The sequence below is a fragment of the Acipenser ruthenus genome, chromosome 8, assembly GCF_902713425.1.
Source record: "Acipenser ruthenus chromosome 8, fAciRut3.2 maternal haplotype, whole genome shotgun sequence".
NCBI classification, from domain to species: Eukaryota; Metazoa; Chordata; class Actinopteri; order Acipenseriformes; family Acipenseridae; genus Acipenser; species Acipenser ruthenus.
Genome location: NC_081196.1, coordinates 35,664,977 through 35,687,029, shown reverse-complemented (window position 1 = coordinate 35,687,029; position 22,053 = coordinate 35,664,977). Strand labels below are relative to the sequence as shown.

Below are 22,053 nucleotides of genomic sequence, written 5' to 3'. Positions count from 1 at the left end.
GTGTGTTCTGCATGTACATATCAGACCAGTCAGTCATATCGAACCAGAGTTGCTTTTCTTGGTGGAAAACATTTTTGAGAGTTTCAACACTTATTTGGAGGTAGTGTACATTGTGTGGCATATTGTGATGTTTGCAAGCTGCTTACTAATAATTGCGTGTGCTTTGATTAGTACCAGGATTAGTATTCATTGACTATATAGAGATGTATATTTATTTATTTATTTATTTGTTTATTTATTTGTTCATTTATTAATTTAGAGGATGCATTCTCCTGTTTCTGTATAGAACAAATGTGACTGATCATAGGTGATTTTTCTAATTCCATTTTAATTAATGAAGGGTAGTAGCAGAACATCATAATATCACAAACCCTAAAATCCTGGAATTGGATGTACGAACTAGACTGTATAAAAAATATTTTTTAAGTAGAATTGTTTTATTTCGATTTGCATTCCATGTGTGTGATAACAGGGTAGCGAAGAATTTAGTAAAGCTGGTACATTAGCGACACAACACAACTTAGTTTTTTACATAGAGAACAAACATTTTACAAATTGAATACCTGTAGAAATCCCCCGTCCCATTGACCCCATCACACAAGCACAATTAATATTTTATAACTTACACAATACATTAGATTTGAGGTAGAAGGTCTGACTTATGATGTGAAGAATGTTTCAGAAACATGTCAGTTGCTGTGGAAATCAGTGTAAATAATTACCCAGTTTCCCAGGGTCAAAGAAAACAGCTCACTTGATTCTATTCACTGTAAGTACCAACTACTTTACAGTGACCAAGTTAGTGAACCTGTATCAGTACTGCAATCTGTTAGACAGCCTTGTGTTGCACTAAAAGTTTTATTATTAAATTATGTCTGTATTTTATTTGTATTTCTGATCGGTGGGCCAAATTCCAGATACAAATCAGTAGAAAAATGGCTTTTGTAAAACCCATAGAAGAAAGTTTACAAACGAGAGGCCATTATTAGTAGCGTATTGTTCCCAGAATCTTATCAAGCAGCTTCTTGAAGGATCCCAGGGTGTCATTTTCAACATTATTACTGGGGAGTTGGTTCCAGACCCTCACAATTCTCTGTGTAAGAAAGTGCTTCCCATTTTCTGTTCTGAATGCTCCTTTGTCTAATCTCCATTTGTGACCCCTGGTCCTTGATTCTTTTTTCAGGTCGAAAAAGTCCCTTGAGTCGACATTGTCAGTAGCTTTTAGATTTTTGAATGCTTGAATTAGATCGCCGCATAGTCTGCTTTGTTCAAGACTGAATAGATTCAATTCTTTAAGCCTGTCTGCATATGGTGTGCCTTTCAAACCCAGAATAATTCTGGTAGCTCTTCTTTGCACTCTTTCTAGAGCAGCAATATCCTTTTTGCAGCAAGGTGACCAGAACTGAACACAATATTCTAGATGAGGTCTTACTAATGCATTGTAAAGTTTTAACATTACTTCCCTTGATTTAAATCACTTTTCACTATATATCCGAGCATCTTGTTGGCCTTTTTTATAGCTTCCCCACATTGTCTAGATAAAGACATTTCTGAGTCAACATAAACTCCTAGGTCTTTTTCATAGATTCCTTCTTCAATTTCAGTATCTCCCATATGATATTTATAATGCACATTTGTATTGTCTGCGTGCAGTACCTTACACTTTTCTCTATTAAATGTCATTTGCCATGTGTCTGCCCAGTTCTGAATGCTGTCTAGATAATTTTGAATGACCTTTGCTGCTGCTTCCTATTTTTGTGTCGTCTGCAAAAATTTAACAAGTTTGCTTACTATACCACAATCTAAGTCGTTAATGTACATTAGGAATAGCAGAGGACCTAATACTGATCCCTGTGGTACACCACTGGTTACCTGGTACACCGGCCCAGTGGATTTGTTTATTTTAAGAGCTCCTAGTCCCTTTAACACTTCTGCCTCTGTTATGCTAAAGTTATTTAAAACTGGATAGGAACAGGTTGACATGTGGGTCACGTTGCCCGTATCCTCCTTTTTGTAAAAACTTGTGAAAAGTAATAATTTCATATATTTGCTATTTTTTCATCTATGATTTTGCCATTTGTATCTCTTAAACATTTTACCTCCTCCTTGAATGTTCTCTTGCTGTTATAATATTGGAAAAACATTTCGGAATTGGTTTTAGCCCCCTTAGCAATGCTCATTTCTATCTCTCTCTTGGCTTTCCTAGCTACCTTTTTGACTTCTATTTGCAGTTCCAAGTACTCTTTCTGTGTACTTTGTGCTTGGCCCCTTTTAAACGCACTGTAAAGTGCTTTTTTTCTGTATTTTTTTTAAATTGATCTAGTAAACAATTTTAGCAATTTTGTTTTAGATTTTAGATTTGTCTACTTTTAGGATGTAATTGTTTTACGTCTCTAGTACTACATTTTTAAAAAACAGCCATTCTTTTTCCGTGGATGTTTTCTCTATTTTACTCCAATCTACTTCTGTTAGTCTCTGTTTCATATCTTCATAGTTTGCCTTTCTAAAATTGTAAACCTTAGCTTTAGTCATTACTTTTTGGGTTTTAAGAAGCACTTCAAATGAGACCATGTTGTGGTCTGAGTTTGCCAGTGGTTCTTTGTCCTTTGTTTTAGTTATTCTGTCTTTGTTATTTGAAAAGACTAAATCCTCCCCTCTAGTCGGTGCCTTGACAAATTGTATTACGATGCAGTCATTTGTCATTTCCACCATTTCAATTTCGACTGTCATGCTCCCCACTGGGATTTCCCATTTTATATGGGGGAAGTTGAAATCCCCCATTTAATATGGCTTCTCTTTTGCTGCTTGCATTCTAATGTCATTGTATAACAGATTATTTTGCTAAGTGTCTGAATTTGCCGGTCTATAGCATGCCCCTGTTATTATGCCCTTTGAATTTTTGTCCATTATTCTGACCCATATTGATTCTGCATGGTTTTTTTTTCTTCCAGATTTAACACCTGGGCTTCAAGACTATATTTGATGTATAGTGCTACCCCTCCGCCTCTTCTGTCCTGCCTGTCTTTCCTATACAGTATATACCCACTAATATTATATTTGTCTCCATCGCTCCTGGATAACCAAGTTTCTGTAACACCTATCACATCATAGTTACTTGTTAGTGCAGTAGCTTCAAGTTCTAACAATTTGTTTCTGATACTTCTAGTATTTAGATAAATACATTTAATGGCTATCTTACCTGAGTTGTTACTGTTGTTTTGATGTGGTCTCCCTTCTGTTTTTTTGTTGATTTCTCTTTTGTTGAACATTGTTATAAATTTGACAGTAAAACAAGTCATGTATTTTTCTCAGTTCAATTTGGAAAAGTTTAGTTACATAGATGCATCCTAATCACACAGATTAAACATAATTTTCCTCCCACATAACTTCTTTCTACACACTGATTCTCTTCCAAGGCAGCCGACATGTTTTTTGAGTTTGAATAAAATGTCTATAACACTTTATGAACAAAGGCATTCAAATCAATTTACTTGCTTAATATAAGTTTTGTTTTTGTCAAGCAAAGGAGGTATTGTACCGAACTGTACAGTACACTAACTTAAAAGCACATAATCTAGTCTTTTTTTTAACTATTCCCAGTGTTTTAGATCCTACTACTTCACCTGGTAGGTTGTTCCGTGCATTTATAATTCTCTGTGTAAAAAAAGTGCTTCCTACCTTCTGTTCTAAACTCTAAAATTTTAATCAGTTCCATTTATGGCCTCTTGTTCTCTCTGTGCTGAATTTGAAGTAGTGGCTTGGGTTAATGATTTTAAAAACTTCAAGGAAGTCTCCTCTTTCTCTTCTTTTTTTTCTAGGCTAGATAATCACTTATTTAAAAAAAAAAACTTTTTCAAGAAACTGCTGGCAAGTTGTTGACCTTCTGGTCACCCTTTAGAAATATTTACTTGTATTAGAAGGTTACAGAATTGACATGTTGCTGATGGGCTAAATGAAAAGTATGACCTTGGTGTTACTTAAACTTCATGTGTTTTTTTCTGTCCCGCCTTCACCCTTTGTCCTGTTTGTTATGGATTCTGTAGTGTTGAAGCGCTGGGTTTGGGAGTTTCCTGAAAAACGCTGAGCTGGCATGTGTTGATTTCCTTGTGCTCTCTCACCACTTCTTCAGTTCACACCAAATTGAGATTGTCAAAGTATGGCAGGGGGGTATTGGAAACAGTTTCCTTGGGCACTAACCTTTCATTTATCCTTGTTGATAACATTCAAGGTTTTCTGAGACTAGCGAGGGGAAAAAAAAGTCTATACTATTTGTTCAAATGGAGGCAAATAGCTGCAGCCTCCATGCGTTCTGCATAGTAATGCTCCAGTGCTACCGTTTTCAACATTTCTCTCTCTGCATGAGAAATTGGCTTTATTTAATGAGTTTTACTATGGACTATTTTTTTGTTTGAAAGGGGAAGGTTATTTGTAATTATTTGTGCCATAATGGCTTAGATTTTCCTTTACCAGTAATTGTAACCAAGCTAAAGGAAGTTTGCACACATTGTAGACTGTTTTGTGATTGTAATATTTTTATAAGAGTATTGTGTTCCAGAATATAGTACAAGCAGCCTTTCTACTGTAAATGCAGCAATGGTGTTACCTGTTACAGCCAGGATCAATGCAAGTTTTTCATGTGGATGCACAATTCTGTTAAAAAGGTATTAAAATGCAGACCTCTACTGTGCTACCAAAGAAACCTGTGAATTACATGAATGTTTCATGGCAAGTTCTCTGGTTTTCAAAAGAACAGTGGGTTGTCCTAGATGAGAGAAATCTCTAAATATTGACAACAAATCAAATAACAATTCCAGTGTGTTGCAAAATGTGTTTTGAGCTCCGCTGTGATCTAAAACAAAAATGGCATTTCTAAATACTGCCACTGTTTTTAAATAATAAAAATGCACCATTATCTACTACTATACCAGCCATGACATGCAAAGGATAAAGGCAATTCCCCAGGGAAGCTCACAGGCACTGTTTTCTTTTAATGATTCCAGTTAGGGTATATTGATTTCTCTTTAGATAAATGTAATATATTCCACAGTGGAGTTGAAGAGTTCTTCCATTCTTGGCAATGTCTAACCTCTATCTGTCTTTGTTTTTTAGCCACCAGACCCAGACGACATGCTGGGATCATCCCAAGATGACTGAACTCTACCAGTCTTTAGGTAAGGTAGACCCAGTACTGGTCTTATGTGGTCTCATCTGCTGTTTATGGACATTTCTTTAATGAATGCCATTTTGTTTGGTTCATTGGCACTAGAGTAGGAATAGGAATGTTAGTTTTTGAGGGTGCTCTTCTTCAACCTTTGAAACCAAGGTTCAGGTTCACTGGTCTGTATGTAAGGCACTGTTCAAAAACAGTTTTAAAGTCCTTAACACCATTTGCATCCACACTAAACATGATTTGTAACCGTGTTAAAAAAATATGTTTGATACCTACTTGGGGTAGTCTCAAACTCAATTTTAGGCTAAACTGGGTGAGTTAACCTGGTTTTCCTGTAATCTGAACGTGAAGTGTGCGAGTTTGGTTACAGTGTCTTCCAAAATGCCAGCGTTGCTGGGATACCATCCTCGACTAACCCACAATGCAGTATGTTTCAACAACAACCAGGCTGAACTAACTCTGTTTCATCACTGCAATCTAAATACTTTTGGGCTAGGTTTAGCTAACATGGTTTCGAGCTTGATTCTCAAACGGTTGTGCTTATATGGACAGGGCCTAACATCACTGTGCTCCCCCTTTCTAACACTGTAATCAGGAGGCATACTATAGGTAAAAGGCTGCAATTGGTGTTCTGCCTTAAAACAAGAATGTAAGTGTTAGTGGAAAGACATGTAGCAAATAGCAGCCTTGACTTTTCTGTCTTGTAACTAGGGATGGAAGTCGGTTATGATTTCAGCTGAAATGAAAGTTAGTTACAGCTTAGAAAGGATAGCATAATGTATTGAGACATTCAACATTTTTTAATTTTCGTGGTACCCCCATTGTCGTTGTGGTCAGTTATAATGGCAAATTGCGTGCAAATCACATCTGAGCAAATTGCAATTGTTTAACCAACGTGTTGACTTCAAAGTGACTGAGATGTGTGGCAGCATTTTAATAGTTAAATAATAGTTTCTGAAGAGGAAACACCTAGATTTATGTCAGAAAAAAACTAAAGCCAGAACTCAGGCTTGCTGTCAGCCCCCCAGAAAGCATACACAAAGTTCTTGTTTAGTATAGCATGTTACTATATATACATATGACTGGATAAGGCCCTTATACGGGAATTCAATCAATATGCTGATAGAATGCGGCAACAAAGTAATGAGTCAAACAAAACTAATTTCAATACATGCACAGTAAATTAAGCTACCTTTTAAAAAAATAAACTGACCTGCTCCCATACACATCTCATTTAAAGCAGCTTCCAGATATCTGTCAGCAGTATCACTTTTTTGCTTCTTTTCCAGTTTACAAATCACCTCAACTAACATATCTATTTATATATACAGTGCTCCCTCGCTATAAGGCTCTCGATTTATAACGCACCTTGGATATAACGCCCCTACAGTATGTCCGCCAATTCCCTAGTGATTCATGCAATATTTCTAAAGTAAATACAGTGTTGTTCAAACTATAAACAACTTCTCAGTCTAACTTCCATTTCTGTGTCTCCTTTTTGATAAAATATCTGGACTGAAGAAAAGCTACGCTGGCACTTTATAACACATACATCTTATTCAGCATTCGTTTTTTAACAAAAAAAAAATTAGGCCTATTATGTGGTTATCTTTCCTAATGTATGTACTTTTTTGCTGCGAGAGGAGCTGCAGTTTTCTCCGGGAGACGAGACGCGTCAGTCCCACTCCTGGAGCCGAACCTGGGACGAGCCCATTCCCTCTTCCCCTCGCCTGACCCGCTCTCCTTCTCGCCCTTGGTTTGCTTGTCTGTCACTGAACTCCTGACCGCCATTTAGCCAGGCTATTTATAGTTTAAAAACTGCTAATTAAAATGATCCACGAGTGGGAATGTTACCTTTTTTTTTGTAAACAATATAGCATTGATTACATTGTGCTTTATGCATGGTTAATTCACAGAAAGTTACATTTTTGCTTCACTATATGTGCATTATAGAGGGGAGTTATTTTATTTAGTCAGATGTGTGTACGTTTTTACATTTTTTTTATTAGGTCATACAGAGTAATTAACACTAGAAGCCCCGCGGTGCTCATTTTGGCGGTTTTTGGTTTTAAATTGTAATTTTCTCCAGTCGTGTAACACATATGGGGCTGTGCGTTCGTGTACCTTTCTGTCTGTATGTATTGCATATTCTCACAAAGTATGACATGCAGGAGTGCAGAAATAAAGGAGATATATTACATTATACCTAAAAGCCCCAGGAGCAGTCACATTGACGGCCACACAGAAAACAATTGTATTTTGATTATACAGAACGGTATTCTACTTTATTATTTTTATTTACCAGTCCACAATGTGTTTAGCTGTAATCAGATTAGTCTCTGCTCTCTGTCTGAGTGAATGACTGACAGTCTATTGTTTTCAATCATCCTTTTGAAGGCTGGCGCCTGCTTGCCACCTGCGCTGCTTTGGTCAGTCAATTAGCATCGGGACTAGTGAAAATAAATACCAGAGACTGTGGAGTTTTACAACGCAACAAAATACGGAGTTGATGTTTTGGATCAGATGGCACGGAAGTATTCCGTGAAAGCTGGCTCCCGACGGTGGTCTGTTCAGGTGTTTTACATTGTATTGGATCTAGCAGCCATCAACTCCTGGGTACTTTACAAAAAATGCACAGAAAAGAATTTACCAAGGAGAGAATATATTTTACAGTTAGCTCAGGAACTTCGCAAGAAGCATTTGTAACAGAGGGAGACTGCCAAGCGTGTACCCACAGCTGAAGCTGGCAACCCCGTTGACAGCCACAAGAGACGCCAATGCCAGGTTGGCAAGTGCAATAAAAATAAAACTTCGGACAGCTGTGCCCTGTGCAGAAAGGCTGCGTATTACCTGTGTTGATTGTGAACCGCCTTAGACTCAAGGTAAAGGAATACCCATTTGTGAAAAAAAAATATATATATATATTTTTTTTATAACTTCTTGTGCTGTGCGCTTCTGTGAAATGTTTTCTTTTAAGTTTTTATTTATCTACGCTGTTCAGTTGCTTTTGCTCATCTGATAATAAACCGATTGCTGTTGAAAAGTTAAATGTATTGCTATCGTTTCAGTTTTATAAATATGTACAGTATGTTGTAAACTGATGTCTGTTCAAATGTTTATTTACATTTTCTTGGTTTGACTTGTAAAATAAATGTTTATATATATATATATATATATATATATACACACACACACAGTATATATAATATATGCTTCAGATCTTTGTTTCTCCGACTGTTTCTCCTTTATGCTATTTACAGTGTTTTGAATACTGCCGTCAGAAAGACTGCTGCAGGGCTTCTAGCTATGAGTGTATCTCCGGTCCTTATAGTATTAAACATCCAGCTTCAGCTTTTCACTTCTTTGGATGCTTTTTTTTTTTTTTTTTAAACAAAAGGTTTAGGTTAGGGTGCACAGGCCAAATTTTTGGGTATACCTGCTATCAACAAACCTGAACACCCAGGCTAAGTATGAATCTGTGGTTATCCCTACTGAGGGCAGTCAGAATCAACTGGGTAAGTCTTGTCGTAACGTTTGATTTATGTTACCATATTAAAGTTTCATGCAGCTTAGTGCTGAGACTGCCAACGCATTTTCATTGTACAAAAAAAAAAAAACTCTTGTTTCGGTTTTATCTTTTGGTTCTGTTTTGGTTTGGAAAAATATGGCAAGCCAAATTATCGTTTAGAGATATCTCAAATTCATTTAGAGATATCTCTAAATGTTTGAAGATATCTCTAAATCTTTTTAAGATATCTAAAATACATTTAGAGTTATCTCAAAATGATTTACAGATACCTTTAAATTGAGCTTTAAATGAGATATTTTTTAAGATCTCTCTAAATGTTTTTGAGATATCTTGAAATACTTTTCAGATATTGCTAAATCATTTAGAGATCTCTAAATAATGTCCTGTTCATTTCAAGGTATCTCTAAATCATTTAAATATATCTCTAAATCATTTGAAGATATCTTCAAATAACTTCCTGTTCATTCAGAGATATCTCTAAATCATTTGAAGATATCTTCAAATGAACAGGAAGTTATTTAGAGATATCTCTAAATGAACAGGAAGCTATTTGAAGATATCTCTAAGTGATTTGCAGATATCTCTAAATGAACAGGAAGTTATTTAAAGATATCGTCAAATGATTTGCAGATATCTTTAAATGAACAGGACGTTATTTTAAGATATCTTTAAATGATTTACAGATATCTTTAAATAATATGTGGATTTGGCTAGCATGGTGCGCCAAACTGTCATTTAGAGATATCTTAATGAGGGTTTTAAAGATATCTAAATCATTTTAAGATATCTTAAAATAACTTCCTGTTCATTTAAATATATCTGTAAATCATTTTAAGATATCTTCAAATGAACAGGAAGCTATTTCGAGATATCTGGAAATGACTTCCTGTGAAAATGCTCTATGTTTAATGGACTTCCTGTTTATTTAAAGATATCTTCAAATGAACAGGAAGTTATTTAGAGATCTCTCTAAATGATTTAGAGATATCTCTAAATGAACAGGAAGTTATTTAAAGATATCTTTAAATGAACAGGATGTTATTTTAATATATCTTTACATGATTTAGAGATATCTTTAAATGAACCTTTTTAGATATCTCAAATTGATTTACAGATATCTTTAAATTAATTTTAGATATCTTAAAAACTGCACAATTAAAGATATCTGGAATTCAATTTGAGATATCTGGAAATGTTTTACAGATATATCTAAATATTTCAAGATATCTTAAAATGCAGTTTGAGATATCTCTAAATGATAATTTGGCTTGCCATAGAAAAATCATAACTGTTGCATTCCTACTTATAACCTAATGTGTGGTGTAAAGAGCCGCCTTGTAACAACTGAGAGGTATTTTAAATATGCACTGTGCTTCAGTGCTTTAATGTACATAGTCTGTTAATGTGCCTGACTAATTCATTTAAGTATATGGCTTCATACTGTATGAGAACTGTTACTTCAGTGATAGTTTTTCCTGTGTGAATTTAGTGGTATGAATGTTTGAAAAATGTTGTGAACACTGCCTTACTGGTCTACAGTGCAATGAATCCTGGACTGAAAGACTCCAAGAACACCATCTATACCTGCAATTTAAAACTCTTGTGTTCATTTGCATTCTGGTAAATAGCTGTAGTAGTGGGCTTGCTTTTTAGACAATCACAGATTCCTGCAGTAGTGGTTTTAGTGCTCTGTGCTACTCTCTTGTGGTACAATCCCTCCTGGTATGTTATGATACATAATGGTGTTTTTGAAAATACAGAGAGAACTGTCCAAGTTTACACACTGTTGCAATAAATCAATCGCTGTTGGACTCCCAGTCAACTAGAAAGCACTCTGAAGAGAACTTGCCATAGATAAGTAACGCAGGTTAGAAACTGTTTTTAACTAGAAAGAAGCTTGCAAGAAATGTGTAAAGTGTCTTTTTTCGACAAGCTTGTGTCGTGGTTTCTTGTATGTACTGTAGATTACAGCTTTTGCATGAAGTATTCTTTTTGAGGTGCTCAGCAAGACACAATGTTGAATCATACAGTTTTTTTTTTATATAGCCTTTTGCCAGAAAAAGGAGGCTAATGCTGTGCTGCAGCAGAAAAATGCATGATAAAGCATTTCACTTCAGTACTAGTGCTACAGTATATTATATCTTGCCTTTATAGAGCACTGCTTTTTACCAGCTCCTAAAAGTTAAAATGAGTGCATTGTGTAACATACTTAGGAGGCTGTTCAATCCAACAGAGCAGGTATGGTTTATTAGTTTGATTACATGGAAACCCAGGCTAAACATTTTACATTGGTGAGATAACTTAGCACTGCACTCCCCCACATGTCATACAGAATTGGAACAAATGTACTTTTTGTATGCTTGAATCGATGTTGGGCAAACGCTAACATTGAAAATGATTAGACATTACTAACAGGGCATGCGATGGTCAAGACAGATAGCAGGAATTACAACAAACTGTGTTTAGGCAATTTCTGCACAAATTTATTTAATAAAAAAATAATAAGCAAATAAACAATCTACCTAAATACAGGTTGTTTGTGGCCAGGGTAAATTGGCAATCAGTTCTCCAGTGTATTGTTTGTCTTCCCCCTCCAATTAGAACAGTCCTCCAATTTATACCAGTACATTTTTACATCTACAGTTGGCCTACTCGGTTGAAGGGGGAAATACAAAATATTTTCCTTGCAGGGAGTTTTGTTTCTAAGTAGCAAAAAGCACACAACAGTATTTAGACTGTGCTGGATCTTGACCCTGTCACAGTCCCAGTGTATGAAACTTGTAGAACCATGACATCTGTAATCACCGGGGGGGGGGGGGGGGGGGAATAATCTTATACAGTAGCTTTCATTGTTAAACTAAATTGTTTTAGTTATGGATTTCCACATTACGAAGATCAGCCTAATTTTAAATGATGTGGCTCTCGTTCGTGCGTTCCCCTATTTGCGTTGCCGAAATGAATTTACATTTAAACCAAGATGTAGCCGTGTAATCTCAGAAGTGCTCTAGGTTTACTGTGGTTGAATTCATTCAATATGTGAGAAATTAAACTAAACTTGAAGTCAAAGAGCCCAGAGGAAATACAATTTTTAATTTGCCTTCAGCCAAGATTAAGTAACTAGGTTTGAGTTACACATCTTACCTCAAAACATCTGAAGGCTTATGGAACTGTCACTGGTTTTCATAGAGTTTGAGAGTTCTGTCGCAAAGGCCTTTATTCTGATTGAAAAGGAAATTTGAACTTAAGTCAAAAATATAAATACATTATTGTTGTTATTTATTGACAGGTCTCCATTTCTAACTTCTGGAAGTCGATATACTGCTGGGACACTAGATTTAAAAAAAAAAAAAAAAAAAAAAAAACAAAACTTTTTGTATCTAACATGTTCTGGTTATCAGAAGTGCATTTTCCATCCATTTATCGAGCGAGTTTATAAGTTACTCGGTAAAATTGCTACAACAAATAGTAGTGACACAAGGGTGAAAGAATGGTTTTCCATCCACTTCAAATTCTAGCGAGTCAAAGGGAATTCCTTGTGACTTTTTGATGTCATAGCCTAATTTGCATGTGTCGCTACGTTTTCAGGTTATTCGCAAGAAATATACTTGCTAGATGATTTTCCATACATTTTTTTACTCTCTCACTAGTCTAGCGAGTATATTCTATGAACCTAGGCCCTGTTCCACAAATGCAGTTCACAAATTCAACAACAAAATGTACATCCCACATGGGGAAAACTGAACCTGCAGAAGGTGTCAAATGATGTAAATAAGTGTTGCATGCGTAAAAGGTATTTACAAAGGTAAAGGTATAAAACCTGCAGCATTGTTTTCATATTTTCCCACTAGTTTAAATGTTGCTTATTCTATTTCTGTTCTTTTGTTAGAAGTCTTCCAATTTTGTGTAGCACAGTGTAGACTACTAGGATGCATACTACTAAACTGCATAAGCAGAAAGAAAAAAAAAACAGTTGTATTATAAAGCCATTTAAAAAGTACGTGTTTGTATACTGTGTGTGTGTGTGTCAGCCAATCAAAAGCTCACTTTTAAAATGGGAGAAAATAATTACTGAATAAAGAATAAAAAGATTAACACATTTCGACATTATTTCTCAGTTTGTGTTATTGCGTACATCTGAAATTATACAAAATAATGCTGACAGTTCTCCCATTTACAAATTGCAGTCGGGGTGGAGGAGGGGTTAAATTACTGAGTAATTTATTTTAAATTAATATCTTTAGCAAAAGGTGACGCATTCAATAAGATTTGCTTGTGTGATTGTCAGGCAAATCAGCGCATTTTTGGCAGTGACACGAAAAAATAAAAAAACATACTAATACTTCTGATTGGTTTATATTTGGGGAAAACCCTGATACAGTCTGTATATGGATAGTATTCATCACGTGATTTGAATTAACGTATAATGTGATTCAGAAGGATTCCGTAAAATAGTCACTACTTGTTCTTAGAAAACAAATTCATGATTTCAAAAGTACAGTTTAATAACATAACACATTCATACAACTCACCCACCAGGAAATTAAGTTTCTACCATTTTATTTATCAGTAGTTTGAACTTTAAAATGTAAACAAATCAAGTGCTGAGACATCATCATATTCGTTCAGTAATTGTGAAAATAATTGTGTTTCTTTTTTGCTCAACGTCTGCCAACTTGTTTTTATCATCAGAGCATGCGCATTAAACAATCTGACGTCACTGTAATGTCTGTAATACGCTCGTTACGGTTTTCCTTTTAAGTGTCGAATAAAATGTCGCTGCGAGTAAAAAATAAAACCACCTCTAGCGAGCGAGCTTGTCATGCGAGTAAAAACTTCTTAAAAGTCGACCTTAAACCATTTTCCATAGCGTTTGTCGCATATATTTTTTTTATTCGCGTAAGTTTTTCCAAGCTTAAAAGTTGGATGGAAAAAGACCTATAGGCTTTGGAGTTTGTTTGGTCATTGTTCATGGCATTGTTTTTTTTTTCAGGCGGGATGGGGTTACTTTTAATTATTTTTATTAGACGGTTACATATTTTATAAATGTTGTTCTTGTGTGACTCCCTGCTTCCAAATATCACTGCCTTAGCAAACGCACACTGTAGCAAATCAAACAAATACATGGATGCGTACACTCTACACAGCTGCCTGCATGCCCCCTCAACACACACAAAGTTGATTAAGAAACACATATCCTTCAGACTGTCTTTGATGGTCTCTTGAGGAATGAATGGTGTATTCTAGGGCTCCTAATCCTATTGATATAGCTGCTTTTTATCTAAAATGGCATTTTTTATGTAACAAGACTAACAAGCTACTTCTGTATAAGTACTTGGACAGAAGCCGGACATCCAGGTTCCACTGCTCAGTTATCTTTGCTGACTAGCTATTGCTGACTTTGTCTCCTGTTTGAGGTCCTGTACCAATTTGTACAACTGGCCTGTGGCTAAAATCCTAACCCCATTGAAGCAAGCCATTCCACTTGGACTTCTGCTTGATTCCAAAATACTAGTGATGAGCAACAAGTAGCAAAGCAGCATATCCAATATATAAACAATCCACTACAGAAACCATTTTTAAATAAAGAAGAAAAACACACACAAAGCACTCTCTTGCTCTCAACTGCCTGAAATTTTCTCTTAAGCTAATAATAATAATAATAATCCATGGCTGGAAGTTTATTAACTCATTAAATATAACGTAATGCAAGAAAGAATGGTGACCTGAAACAAAAGATTATAAAAAATAATTGTTAAATGAAACGTAATATAAAAATAGTAATTTGAAACATTTTTGTTTATTATAAAATAAATTAAAGTCATTTATTCACCTGTCTCGCTGACTAAACTAAAATGAGAAAACAAGTCAACAATAACAGATTCATCCATGTAATAACTTTGGGGATCTCACTTATTAATACATATTTATATCAACATCCATGAACCTTCGCTTCGGTTTCGAGGGTGACTGATCCGACATGGACTAACCCTATATTTATATAATTTAATGTCCACCGCTTTTGTCTCGTGGAACGAAATGTCATTAATAAGGTGATTTGATAAATGTGTAAAGAAAATGCAAATAGTAATACTGTAAAAACTTACAGTATTTAAACACCCTCTCACCTTCTTTCTTTGACAAGTATTTATAATGAAGAGTTCTGATACGCTACGCTCCCTGTGTTTTTGTTCGTGACACCGTTTTGTATGCATTATGGGAGCTTTACAGGCGGGTGGGTCTTGAGGTTGCCTTGACTACAGATCCCAGAGTGAGAGCAGCTTCAGTGGTTATCTGAAGCGAACCGCTGGAATTGAAAGTGGCTGAGAACTTTTATTATGAGTGACCATAAAGAAAACGTTAAGTTTTATAGTATAATAATCAATCGAAAATTGTGCAGTTTATTAATCGTTCGAAGTCGGTTTCGGTGTTTAATTTAATAATCAGAAATTAACCATATTTTCGATTAATCGCTCATCACTACATAATACATCTTTGGGTAAATCTAGAGATACAATCTGCAATCATTATTAAGGCTTTAAAGTTAAAATGTGAAAAGTAATCAATATGAAAATCCTTAACGTGGAATTGTATTAAACGCGTAACTGTAATTGAATGCTGTATGTGACATTTGAAATGAATACAAACGTAAAAATATAAAGATGACAAAATTCTACTGGTCTACCTTTTTCAGTGAAAATGTGTAATCTGTTTATTGTAGTGTTACAGACTTAATCAGTATACACACATTGTCTGTAATCTGTGCATTCTGAAGAAAACATTCATTATACTTTACTGTTATAGTTAAAAGCTAAATAGTTTCTCCACCCAGGCTCCAATTAAATTCTCTATCCATGAATCCAAATAGAATATTTGACCTTGCGTTTAAGAAACCAGAAACCGACAAGAACATAATTTGTAACAATTCAGACAAAAGTGTTATCACGCTATGTTTTAATGTTAGGCTGATCATTTAGCGTTGATTGCCTGCAGCTTGTGCTATGTTGATCCATGAGCTGCTTTTCTTTGATTTCTAAACAAACCTGTAGGGTTGACAACCTGTAAGTAAGAATACAAATGTAGCATCTATGTTTTGTTTTGCAATTCAGTGGGGAACATTTCAGTGCTATTTTCAGAATGATCTTTTCTTTTCACACTGAGATTTTTCTTGTTAGAGGATTACCTTGTTACTTGTACAGAAAGCTTGATTAGAGTGGTGACTGTGTTAGTACAGCAGCTCAGGGAACCGCAGAACATAACAATTTGCGGTGGAGAAAATAAATCCTGTCAGAGTAGCTAGTGAACAAATAGTCTTTCTACTTTTTACTAACCTGCAATATGTCTACTAATTAGACATTGCAGATTAGTATATGGTATTTAGGCTTTTTTAATTGCATTGAAGTGAATCCAAAGTAAACTATGAACCACCAAAACACCCTCCTCCTGATGAGATTGAAACCTTTGAATCCCAATCTGGAGTATGTTGCATAGCCATGCTTAGCAAATTCGTGCCTAGCATTATCTACTCAATATAGTCTGAGCAGATGCACTTCCAGATTCATTTTGAAGTAAGACGGTGCATTGATTACTGTTTCCAAGAGTACATTATCAGTTTATCATAAACCTTGACTATTATGACCTTTTGTTTTGTGTTTAACAATATTTTGATATATAAATATCATAATAAACCGTATGTTGTATTAATATTAATGTCATATTTCATAGCAGATCTGGATGTTGCAGTTCAGACATATAATTTGGAATCTGTATTCTTGTAATGCAGTGTGATTTTTGAATGTGGGAGTTAAGCAGGAAAAAATTCTCATGGACACATTTTTCTAGATTTGTTCCACATATTGCATTAGAACGCATACAGTGTTATAGTTTTACCAAAAGCCCCAAAACACTAAATGCAGCAGAACAAGTCAACAAACAGAATCTACCTACTTATTTATCTCATGATCAGGGCTCTCCAAAACTTTTTCCCATTGAGAGTCCAGGACTCTCAACTAAAAAAACTGAAGGTCCCAGAGGAAATTTTGGGGGTCCCAATAAAGTACAAGGGTTTAAATATTATGGTAAACATTTTTTTTTTCTTCATTTATTAAAGTTTTGACAATTTAACAATAAGAAGCAAGCGCTAAAAAAAAACACATTTTTTCTGACTAAAAGAACAACGAACAAAAAGGCTAAAATATAACTAGGGCGACTATTTTTCGGGTTTTATTAATTGTATTTTTCGGTGCTTATTTTTAGCTATTTTCTAGTTTTATGTAAATCGTTTTTTTCAGGGCTTTCGTTTTTGATATACTTTATGAAATGTAGTGTTTTTCGTTACTTTTCAAAATGCATCAGCGTTTTTTATTTTTTCTGTCAAAATATGTATAGTAGTAACTCGACAGTACTTGCACACTTAAGTTGTACCTTCTTTCCATTGCAGTCTTTCACAACGAAATCCCTATGGTCACATTCTACTGGGGTTTTTGTGTGTAGGCATTTTTGTACATTTCGCCACAATTCTGTTTTAAATCCTATCTTAACTGTAATTATTTATGTTATTTGTTTATTTAGCAGACGCCTTTATCCAAGGCGACTTACAGAGACTAGGGTGCGTGAACTATGCATCAGCTGCAGAGTCACTTACAATTACGTCTCACCCGAAAGACGGAGCACAAGGAGGTTAAGTGACTTGTTCAGGGTCACACAATGAGTCAGTGGCTGAGGTGGGATTTGAACCGGGGACCTTCTGGTTACAAGCCTGTTTCTTTAACCACTGGACCACACAGCCTCCTACAGCTTGAAATCCCGCTAACAAGCCTCCATCCTGATTGTAATCTCGTTTAAAATCTTATAAGCAGAGTCTCCAATAGAAAAGTAGGAATGTGCTGTCATTCAGTAGTTAGGGCGGGTTTAAAGTATTTAGAATGAATCAGGAAGGCGGGACGTTGCCCAGCAGCGCTGGGAAATGTATTTATTATTATTGTAGTAGGTTTTATTTTTTAATGGGAAAAGGGTAAAGTCAACGTGAATTGATTAACCATTTCCACAGTTCTTCCGGTGTTTATTGGCTATCCACCGATTTCATTTTTTTGTATTGGGGGTGTTTTATCGGGTTTTATCGGTTAAAACCGAAAATCAGAAGCCCTAAATATAACCCACAAAAGCAAAATTCCATAAATATCAAAGGACAACTAACCATTATACTCAATCAGGCATCCCCCACTGTTTTTACATTAAAGGAGACCAAATGCTCCAGAATCAAATTCATAAATCATAATTTTTTTGTCATTTTTCTACTGAGTTCCCCAAACTAACTAACTTGCTTATTCAATATTGCAAAAGGTGCGTGCTTTGTTCTCAGTGACAGAACACTAAGCTCTAAGAAATTGGGAAGTGAAGTCCTGCTTTAGTTGCATTTCTTAAAACTGAATCAACTTATTTAATATAAAATGTAACACACAGTTTTAAAACATATTTTATACGATCGGCTAGTAGTATAGAGACTTAAATGACCGCATTTCTTTCTTTTTCTCTATATATCTAGCTACCGGTACAAAACATCAGAACTTCTTTTGCAAGGAATGAACAAGCAACCAGTAGACAAGTTAAACTTAGCAGTATTGTAACTACAGTGCAACTAAATAGTGAAAAAAGTCCACTAAACTTCTCTGAGCCATTTCTTTCTGTCAGCAGCTGCTAACATCTTTCAAACACAGCTGCTTATGCTTTGGAGGCAGTCAGCAAGAAAGACAGAAATGGATTTCAGCAAAACACGCAACTGTACACAGGAGGTCACGTGAAAGGGGCGCAACTCGGTATAGTGTTCAGTCCTTCAGTCCTTCAGTCCGCTCCGATCCTGGGTCCGTGTTTTCCAGTTCTGTATTACCTGCATGATTTTATAAAAAAAAAAAAAAATAAATAATCTATGATGGGGCTGCCTGTGTCAGACAGACAGACGTGTGTCCTGGGGACGCAGACAACTGCAAACCTGAGAGTCCCGACAAAACCTGCGTGCATAAAGGACATGGGTGCCACTTTCAGGTTTGGACTCCATGCAAAATTGAAATTGGTTTGCTTTATTTTGCATTTAAAGGCAATGCTACTATTGCTACTGTAGTAAAATAGTTTCACTGCCTTGTATGGAAATTAGTCAGTGAATAATGAAAAGAATGTCCAAGACCAAGGGTATCTGGTACAGAGTGCTATGAGAGCAGCTATTTTGAGTGGAGCTGCAGCTCTTCAGCATTGAAATAGTCGAGCAGTGATGCCTCCAGTGATGTTTTACAATGGGAATGCACATTAACAATAAACCGTCTGTTAATAAAGGTATGATGTTGTGTGTTATCATAAATGGGAAGGTGTTATAGTAAAGACTGTCTTTTGTTTTTTTTTGTTTTTTTCCAGCTGACCTGAACAATGTCAGGTTCTCTGCGTACAGAACCGCCATGAAGCTTCGAAGACTGCAGAAAGCTCTCTGCTGTGAGTATGACCCACTTGGGTTGAGATCTAATTTCATTACCTGCCTGGAGCAAACTCTTATATTGCTGACTGGCCTGAAAGACGGTACTTTAAATGCGAAGTGATGGGCGCAGTTTTGTTTATTGGAATTTGACCTCAGTTGCATGTTTGGCAATTCAGTAGTCTTTAGGGCGAAACAGAATAGGTTTTCAGGTGAAGCCGGCTGAAGAAAGATAAACTAAATAAACTGCCTAATGTACAATGTGTATTTCACATCCGGTAAAGTCAATACCAGTTGTGCTAGTACCAGTCTGTGGTAACCATGTCAATACCAGTTGTGCTAGTGTGGTAACCATTTGAACTCTCATACAAAGTGAACCTTACAACCTCATGTCATAATTGAATGTTTTCTTTAATTCACTGGATACCCAAATGCCAAAATGAACTAACCAAACTCACTATTAAAAAAATATATCTTTACACTGGGATAAAACCATTCATTTTGGCATGTGGTTATCTAATTTACAAATTCTTCAAGTAGTGCATCAGAAAAGGGACTGCAGCACTGGTTTAAATGTATTTTTGGAAAATATGATCAAGTTGGACACTGTTCTCAACTGTTTTTTTTACAAAACACTGACATTCAATTAGTAGATAAAATGGGAAAGCTATACTTAAGTAATAATAAGGGGTAATTTTAGTGATTCATTGTAGACAGGTAAGATTTAAATTAACACAAAATAGCTTAGTTTTTATATTTGTAGACCAAATATTTACCTACATAAACCCTATTTCCTGCTAAATGAGGTTAATTGGAGTGACTTTCTTAGCTGTACATCCCAGAACACATGGATGGCAAACCATCACACTTACAGTAGTGACCTTTGATTTCATCTATGTTAAATGCATACATTTCATTCTAGCTGGAAAGCTTTCTGCCAAGGCCCTCTTCTGAAAATCAATCTTGCCCCTGTCATGCAATTCCATGGAGGTCACTTACCACTGCTTGTTTCTCAAAGACAAGAGTTGTAATGAGCAGATAATGCCTTTCTAGTCATTTAATCCCATTATAGTAGTCAGTGTTGGAACATCATTGGGTCAGCAGTGTTTTTGTGTGTAGGCTATTGTCTCATCTGTAGTAGGGGGGTGCAGGATACAAGTGCTTTTGACTATGAATTTGGAACAAGTCCAACAGTATTGTTGGTTTTTCCATACAATGCCTGCTACTGTTATCTATCTTGTGACTGCATACACTACATTGTACACATGAAGGGCATTACGTTTATCCAGATTGTCAACACGAACAGAATTCTTTTAAAGGCATAAAAAAAATTGAAAGTTTCAATCCTAGGCGCCGACTCCATGGGTGCTGCGGTGCTCAAGCACCCATGGGGGGGAAAAATAAGCGCGTGCTTAGCACCCACCCCACGAGTTTGTGTTTTTTGTGATAAAGGTCATTTAACGATCTGTCTTGCTAAAAACATTGCCCAGAAATCAAACGTTAAAAAAATGGCTGAAATGAAAAGCTCCCGCACAGTGAAAATACATTTCTCAGACCATACTGGTACAGTTCCATCAAACTGAACTATTGTAGCTGTAAAAACAAAAATGCTAAAGTCAAACAAGTAATGGAGTTTTATACAAATGACAGATGTGTAGAGATAAAACTTCGAGACATGTTTTTGGATATAATTTAGCAGAAAAAATATCCCAATATCTAGTGTTCATGAATGATTTCATTGCATTTCATTGAAAATTTATACTTGCAGACTATGCTACCTTGAGTACTGCAAAGTTCTAGGAATCCTTCTGACTGTGGCCGTTTTGATCCTCATTATTGCAGAATAATCATTCTCCAGACTCGGAAGAATCATGTTGCTGTCTTTAATGTTCATCGAGACCTTACCAAAGATCTAGAGTTCAATAAAATTGCTGACAATTTCATCCAGAGGGCTACAGAGTAATGTCTTAAATTTGGACAGTGGTGAAGGCTATGTGTGTGTGTGAGTGCAATAGTTATTGTAGTAATACCAGTTCAAAGCACCCACTGGCAGAAACAAAAGATTCAATGACCTGTTTTTTTCATTTACTATATTGGACAGGACTGTGTCCTAACACATGAGTTTATTTAACTGACATGCACGTAAAACACAAGACCTTATTTTAGTACACATAAAAAGTGTTCATCTGCTTCCATTTAACATGACCTTACAATGTGAGTTCCATGTAATGAATACACTAGCATGCAAACCCTTATACAACATTTCTGCAGAGAGATGATCAAAGCAGAATGGTCGGTGTTAAGCACTTGCAAATGACAACATAGGGATGTAACAAAGCAGCACACGCTGCATTAGTATGTACAGGGTTCTCCCAAGGCCTTTTCAGTCAGACAGACGGTCCTGCTAAGTGTCTGTATATGCAGCATTAAAGAAACTATATGAAGTCGCCTGTTACCTGTAACACAGGAAGTGGTGGAGCGGGAAAATTGACCTCTTGAAGAGACTTAAGAACCTTCTTATTCTTATGAGAGGGACTGTAAAGTAAAAGCATGATTTTCTGAGTTTACAACTTTAAGGGAATTTGCAGTAAATGCATTGCAATGAGAATGCACAAAGACATCATACACTGTATTGCGTTGGCACGAACAACAATGCAAGTACAACAAGGCAAGCCCAAACTAGACAGGAAAACAAAGTTCATTCTAAATGGCATCATTTAGATGCTAGCGTTATCTACTTAGCAAGAACGCCTTCCCATATACTGAGAGACAGAGGTTCATTATGAAGCTGCATGTAGAACTCAAGTGCTACCCGACCGCTTTAGGAGCTCACTTAATTACTATTGATCACTGCTCTCTGGGCAACCGAGCTTTCAGCTGAGCGCCCCCGAGATGGGA

The 22,053-nt window shown here is 35.9% G+C and overlaps 1 protein-coding gene across 13 annotated transcripts in view; it reads left to right on the top strand.

Moving 5' to 3' along the window:
- The window catches only part of LOC117407249 (dystrophin-like), an 809,654-nt gene that overhangs the window by 744,472 nt on the left and 43,129 nt on the right, over positions 1-22,053 (top strand). For all 13 annotated transcript variants that reach the window (XM_059028873.1, XM_059028880.1, XM_059028876.1 and 10 more), the window contains 2 exons: positions 5,110-5,171; positions 19,101-19,175. In XM_059028873.1, the coding sequence (XP_058884856.1) occupies positions 5,110-5,171; positions 19,101-19,175 (137 nt within the window). The remainder of the gene's footprint in view (positions 1-5,109; positions 5,172-19,100; positions 19,176-22,053) is intronic.